This window comes from Phragmites australis, chromosome 6 (assembly GCF_958298935.1).
Source record: "Phragmites australis chromosome 6, lpPhrAust1.1, whole genome shotgun sequence".
Classification (NCBI taxonomy): Eukaryota; Viridiplantae; Streptophyta; class Magnoliopsida; order Poales; family Poaceae; genus Phragmites; species Phragmites australis.
In genome coordinates, this window is record NC_084926.1 from 40,948,462 (window position 1) to 40,955,301 (window position 6,840).

General features: G+C 43.7%; 1 protein-coding gene across 1 annotated transcript; it reads left to right on the plus strand.

Moving 5' to 3' along the window:
* The first annotated feature begins 1,499 nt into the window (after window positions 1-1,499).
* Window positions 1,500-3,405, plus strand: LOC133922499 (biogenesis of lysosome-related organelles complex 1 subunit 2-like). Its single transcript, XM_062367859.1, has 2 exons — window positions 1,500-1,661; window positions 2,932-3,405. The coding sequence occupies exons 1-2, from the start codon at window positions 1,557-1,559 to the stop codon at window positions 3,199-3,201; spliced, it is 375 nt and encodes a 124-aa protein (XP_062223843.1). The 5' UTR covers window positions 1,500-1,556; the 3' UTR covers window positions 3,202-3,405.
* Window positions 3,406-6,840: the final 3,435 nt, after the last annotated feature.

Consider the following 6,840-nt stretch of genomic DNA (forward strand, 5'->3'; position numbering starts at 1 on the left):
CCATTAAAAAGGGACAATGATTTCAAGATTGGTAAACACAGGTGCAAGGTGTGGCTGTACACCCCACCACCTAAGTTCAAATCTGCTTCGGCTCAATTTAAGTTCATTTCTTCTTCATAATACATTCTTTTTTTTATAATCAAACCATGCAGGGCATGATCAACAAATAAATTCAACATCACTCATCATTCTTGTAATATTTAGAACATGTTTGTTTTAGCTTTAGATTGTGAGAATTCAGTTCATTCCATATAATTCGTAGAAACTCATTCCCATTAGATTATAGATTATGTGATTTTATAATACAATTTGGCTTGTGAATTTTGAGAATCGGCTTTTTATATTATGACTATTGATTTTTTGCTTTTAGGGTTATAATCTATAATCAGAATAAAAAAAACAAACAGAACGTTAGCCAGTTTAAATTGTAATCTACACCCACAAGGAGAAGAAAATTAAATTTCAAGGAAGTTCGTATTGCAATTTCGTCTCAACTTCCTACTTGAAGCCTTCAACGGTCGCAAATTGGTAACTTGACATTAAAATAAGGGAAGAATGTTACCAGGAGTTGAGTGGAGGGGCCTCTGTACTGTAACTGCTGGCCTCCTGACCACGGCCGCCGGGTCTCCCGGCTCCTGGAGCACTTCTAGCGGTCGAAAGCGGCCTCTGTTCCACTCTCGGCTCGTCGTGCCGCTAACGAGCAGAGAGCGAGTAAGCGAAACGGAGAGGCTGGGAAGCACACTAATGATATATATAATGCAAAGACGCTTAAATAGACGTTTAATGAGGAATCGGCGAAGCATCTGCATAAGAGTCTTACCTCCCGTTTGGATATTTTTTTAGTTTTTTTTGGAAAAAAATCAGAAACTATTCAAACAGTTAGCTTTTAGTCTCAGTTTTCAGTATTTTTGGCTGGCTGAGGAAGTGACTGTGGTTGAAATGAACTAAAAGCTAAAAAACAGATTCTGATTGATTTCTCTAATTTTTAGTCTGCTAAAATACTAAAAAATTATTATAAAAATCAATCACTAAAATTTAATCGTCATAACCACTTCTTCAACTAACCAGAAGCTATGAAACCACTTTATATCCAAACGGACCTTTAGTCTCCGATGTAATAGCTAATCAACATGTACTCCCCACTCAATTCGTCAATATGCAGGAAGAAATTGAGATTTCTATTGAGCTTAGGAGTCAGCATTCGTAGGAAAGTTCGTTCCCACGTGAGATTCGCTCCAACCGTCGGGCGTCTTTGCGAGCGGCGACGCGACCGCAAGCGCTTTGCATGAAGCTCCACGGCGGCATGGAAAATTAACTTCCGCGAGCGCCAGGCCACGTACGAGAGTTGTACGTGGCCTCGCACCCCGAACCACATATTGGGCCTTACGGGCCTTTTGGGTCGGGCCCTGCTCAGAACACCAGAACAAAAGCGAAACGGGCCCATAGGCCCATAGGCCCAAGTCCAAGCCCCATGTCCCAACAAACGCTAGGCCTGTTACCGATCCGAGACGGACAGACGGCGCAGCGCGGGAGGAACTAGGAAGCTAGCGCCGGCGATGGCGACCCCAGCGGCGGAGGCGTCCGGGAAGCGGGACGAGCTTGCCGACTCGCTGTCCGAGCTCCTCACCAACGTCTCCCTCACGGTCCGCGGCGAGCTCCAGGTTCCCCCCGACTCGAATCTCTCACGGTCTTGCAACTTCCGCGCCGCTCGTAGCTCTAGATTACTAAAACGTGGTTTCCTGATGGGGAATTGCAATTGTACGATGGGCCATAGGAGAAGCGAGACTTGAACGGTACATGTCTAATTGCTATTTTTAGAGTTGATAAGATAACGCGATGAAATGATGAGTCATGCCGCACCTTGTTCTTGAAAAAACACTCATGCCGGAACCCTAGTGTAGAATCTTGCTACCCTAGTTGTCCTTTCATGGCAGTCTCAGTTATTTTAAAATTCTTAGTTACATTGATGCATGTTTTGGCTGACTAAAGAACACTATTGCCTATTGGCTGGCTAGATACTTGCTAAATTTGCCATGTTCAGGAGTATCCATTGCTGTATTCACATTGGTTTGCTAATACTTGGGTTCTAGTGATGGGTTGTAGCTCGAATCCTTCAAACCTCTTGGTGTTTGGTGGCAAATGGAAGTATCTACAGTTTAGTTGGTACAGAGATAAGAGGATATTGCATTGTTGGTGCGTCAAAGTGGATGATTGTTGGTTGGACTTCTTTGGCACCGCTAGCAGCTAATAACCACTGGTTACAGACCAGAGCAGTTTACAAATTTGCTTCACATTTATGGATTAAAATGCATGAATCAGTTGTTGTTTTTCCTTGCAATTTTTGCTGGTAACTGGCTGGGAAATGGTACCAGTTGGGTGGTGAATACGATTCTGATTTTGGGATTGGGGAGCTAGGATGTGAGGCCTGCAATGAGTTTCTTTGCATTTTTGAGAGACTGGCCAAAACAGCAACGGATGTCCACATTGATCGCAGTTCACAAGTCACAACTTTACACAGCAAGACATCATGTTTCCTTTGACATGGCAAGGAATGGCTGTGCAAGTGCATGAATTCCGATTGTCACAAGTCACAGTACATCGATTTTCTCTTCTTTGACATACTGGATCGAAACAATCAAATTTGATGTACAAAGTACAATGATATTGGGATGGAGGTTATTAACTTCTTGTTGTGGTATATTGGAGATATTTACATTTTGTTTCTTAATCTGGGATTTGAAATAAAATATATTGGAGTTTTTCTCCTCTTATGTAGTATGAAAATCGAAACCTCGTTATTGTTCCTTGGTAGGATGATATGGTTAAGATATACTGGTTATGTTGTACACTCGTTTGCTGTTGTAAGCATCTTTTTATTTCAGTTTGTTATCACCAAGACTTGATTTCTGGCATGGTTCTCATTGTTTTCAGGGGACTAACAATCAGCTGGCTCTTCTTGAAAAGATGAATGACCGTATAGCACAGGAATACAGCAACTATGGAGATGTTTCAGCTGGCCTGCGGGTCTTTGTAGAGCAGCTAAATGAGAAAAATCAAGGTTTTGACGAATGTATATCACAGATTGATGCAATAGATCAACTGGTGGTTGAGTTTGAGGCAGTGGTGTCCATGCTCGATAAGCATGTTGCTCTCTTGGAAAAGAAAGTAGTATCTGCCTATCACATTTCTTCTACCCAATGATTCCTATCCAGAACATGTTGTGAATCTTCTGCTGCTCTTTTGTTGACACTTGAGCTTATCAAAGAAAATTGTAAAATTGTGGAGGAGAAAATAATGATGTACACGCTAACGTTTCAAACGTTTACTTGTATCATAGTGACAAATAGCCAGCAATCAAGATCTTTGTCATTTGCTATTCCTATGATTAGAGTTGGCGTCAGGAAATTTATGGATGGCATCTACTGGATTTTACGGACCCTAATTGTTGCCAACTGTTCCACTAGAAACCTGTACCTGTTGTGTACCTGTGAAGCAGTGGTTGAACTGGCACTCTCCCGTGCCCATTCGACCAAGATTTCTGCAGATTTTCATTTCATGGAATCGGCTGCATGAGACTGGTCAATGGCGCGTGGAGACACCGGAGTTGAAGCCTCTGGCACTAAAATTCTTGAGCTGGATGATTTTACATCACATGCAACTTGGTATTCCTCTACTTGCGCTGGACAGGCTATCAATTGCAAGTTCTATCTTTGCCCTGAGCCTATATTTCCCTCTACCTGTGGTCCGCAAATTACCTCTTCTGGTTGGATTCTAAAAGTTTTCATAAGTAGTTTTGAGATGCATAATTGATGGGAAAAGGACTCCATTTTATGCCTCCAGCATCTTGCAGGATCTGGCTGGACCTTGCTTAGAAAAGCATATTTCAGGCACGAACTAGGCAGAGCCATCGCGCCACTCTCACTCGTCAGTCTCGAGCAGTCGAGTTGAGCGCCATGTCCTTTCATCTTTCCTGCATGTTTGGTCGTCTCGTACGCGTGGTTTTACCATCCTCCAGTCGACGCCGATTTGAGTTGCCTGAGCACAGGCGAATTTTACCTCCATTTCATCGCCCCGCCGATTTGACCTAGTGTTCCCTGCAGGGGCGGATCCGGGGGAGGGGCGCTTCAGCCTCCTCGTGGAAGTCTGCTAATGTTTTTTTTTTTTTTTGGCCATGGACAAGAGAGAGGAAGGAGACTGAGAAAAAGAAAAAAAGAAGAAGAGAGAAATGAAGGAGTTCCTCCTATCTGACCTTCGAGGAAAATCATTTCTGTTCCTGATAATTCCTGTGGCCGGTATGTTGTCCATCCATTCTGTATTGAGATTAGTTATAAATAGGTCCTATCTTTGTATTTTGATTGTATTGTATTTTTTCTTTAACTGTGTCATGACAGATATGATAGGACATAAAGGATGTGAGTAACTAAGGAAGTAGGTGGAGACCAGCAGAACAAGAAGATTTTTGCCAGGGCATTCAATGCATTTTTGAATTTCGAATCACAACCGCGTCCTAACACAGGGAACAAAAGGTGTAAGATATGGACTTGATGCTTCGAATCAGATCAGGGTGCTAGGAGTTCACTTTTGATTTTTAAACCACAGTCATGACAGGTCCTGCCACTCATGCTTTTATGGACCTTTTTGCTCCACTAATACCGGATCTGGGTATAATCTTTTGAATTTTGAATCCTTTGCTGCCGGAGAGAGCTATTCTTTAGGTACATAATCGTGCTATTGAACACGTCTAAGCTTGTGTTCAGGTACAGAATCGTGTCATCGAACATGTCCAAGCTTGTGTTCAGGTACAGAATTGTGCACGTACAGTACATGGCGCATGAAGATTTTGAATACATAATACTAATATGTCTTGCATTATTGAAATTTGAAAAAATAAGATATGTACCACATATTGATATTTCAAGAAATGTGTAGTTATATAAACTAATAAATAAACCAAAGATAGGTAACAGTAAAATAAATAATTTAATGATTAGCTATAATTTATAGATCAGCCATGTATTACACTTATGATAATATACATTTAATGTTTGGAATTCGTTCAAATGCCACACGGGACATTCAGGTTCAACCCATGTACATACATTTTTCTCCACCACCTCACAAATTTGATCCTCTACACACCATACAACCGAAAAACTGAGGAACATAAACAGACTAGATTTATATGAAAATTGTATATGTATATCACACATGAGAACATGAACAGACGAACACGGCTTCAGCGAAGTAGAGCTGGATGGTGCGCTTGGTCTTGATGGTGGCGACGACGGCGTTCACATCCTTGGGGACCACATCACCACGGTACATGAGGCAACAAGCCATGTACTACGTGGTTTCAGACAAGTTTATGCGAAACTGAATTCACAGAACACTAACTGAAATACATGAACACCAGGATGATAATGGCATCATCTCTGAAAGGCAGGTCAGTTAGCAGAGGGGTGGGCCGTGCAAGTTGGTCTCCCACAACAAAGAGAGTCATGTTCTGGAACTCGACGCCGTGGCCTATTCGATTTGCAATCTTATTTCCCAGCTCAGTCAGACTCCTCCCTTGGATCCGCCATGAGGGACAATATCCGCCGCGTGGAAATATAAGCCACGAGGCACCATTCTTCAGTCGGTGTAGGCAGCTAGCGGAGCCCTCCTGAGATAGCAGACGACCCTCTTGGAGTCGGCGAATGGGGCAGCATGGATTCGTTGATTGGTACGCCTGTTTCGCACAGAATCGTTAGAGCCGCCCCCTCTTGGCCACTGGCGAGGAGCGGATCCGTCCCCGTACTGATCGAGCAATGCGAGAGGTGGATCTGGTTGTCAGGAACTCTGTCGAGGGCTGACGAAATGGAGACGGTGTAGATCTGGTCAGTGATGAGGTCCTGTACCGGCCTCACCGTGGATGGCCGGCGACGAGCTCCCTGTACCGGCCTTACCGTGGATGGCCGTGACCTCCATAGATCTCTGTCACCTCCTCTTGCATGGCTCCGTACCAGCTCACCGACAGTGAGCTCAACACCATGGAGAGAAGAGCTAGATGATCCAAGGAGGTGAGAGGGAGGAGAGAGATAGTGGGAAAATGAGTGAGATGAGAGAGAGAGAGTTGGTCCCTTTTTTCTATACCGGTCAGTATATGTACGGTAGGCTTCACGTATTAGTATAAATTATTATACATATTTATTTTCTTGTAACACTTAGCTCACATCTGGACGTAGAACATATGATAATTAGAATAGTGACAACCTAGTTACAAGACTAGAAAATCCCTTCCCGCATCCACCACTCTTCTCTGCCCAGACGTCAAAAGCGACACTTCCCGCAGGTGAGACCGTCAGATTATTAACGAAAGGACATCGATTGGTTTAGCCGATAATGTGACAGCTCCTCCGTCTACCCTTTGACACGCTGGTCGCTGGATCTTGCACTCTACGCCCACTGACACTGGGCGGTGGGCCCGGGTACAAGTGTGCCCCGCTTGTCAGAGAGGGAGCCAGTTGTGGGGACAGGGAGCCATGGTGAAGCAGCATCGATCTCTTCGTCCAAAATAATGGAGTCGCCGTGGCCCATGGCCAGAGCTGGTTTCGACCTCCAGCTTATCCAGCGCGTCTCCATCGAGCTCGCTCATGGTTGTTGCGCGATTTGGTCCCTCGGCTTTTCGCGATGTTGCGTTCATGGTGTCGGCCTTTTTTCTGCTGCCCGTGATCAAAGAAGGTTTCTTAAGTATGAAAAAGGAATGAAATATATATTGAAATGTATATGCTATCGGTGATATTATTTTAGGTGTTATGTTGTTTCACTTTCAGAGATTTATAGACTTTATTTTGAGGCATT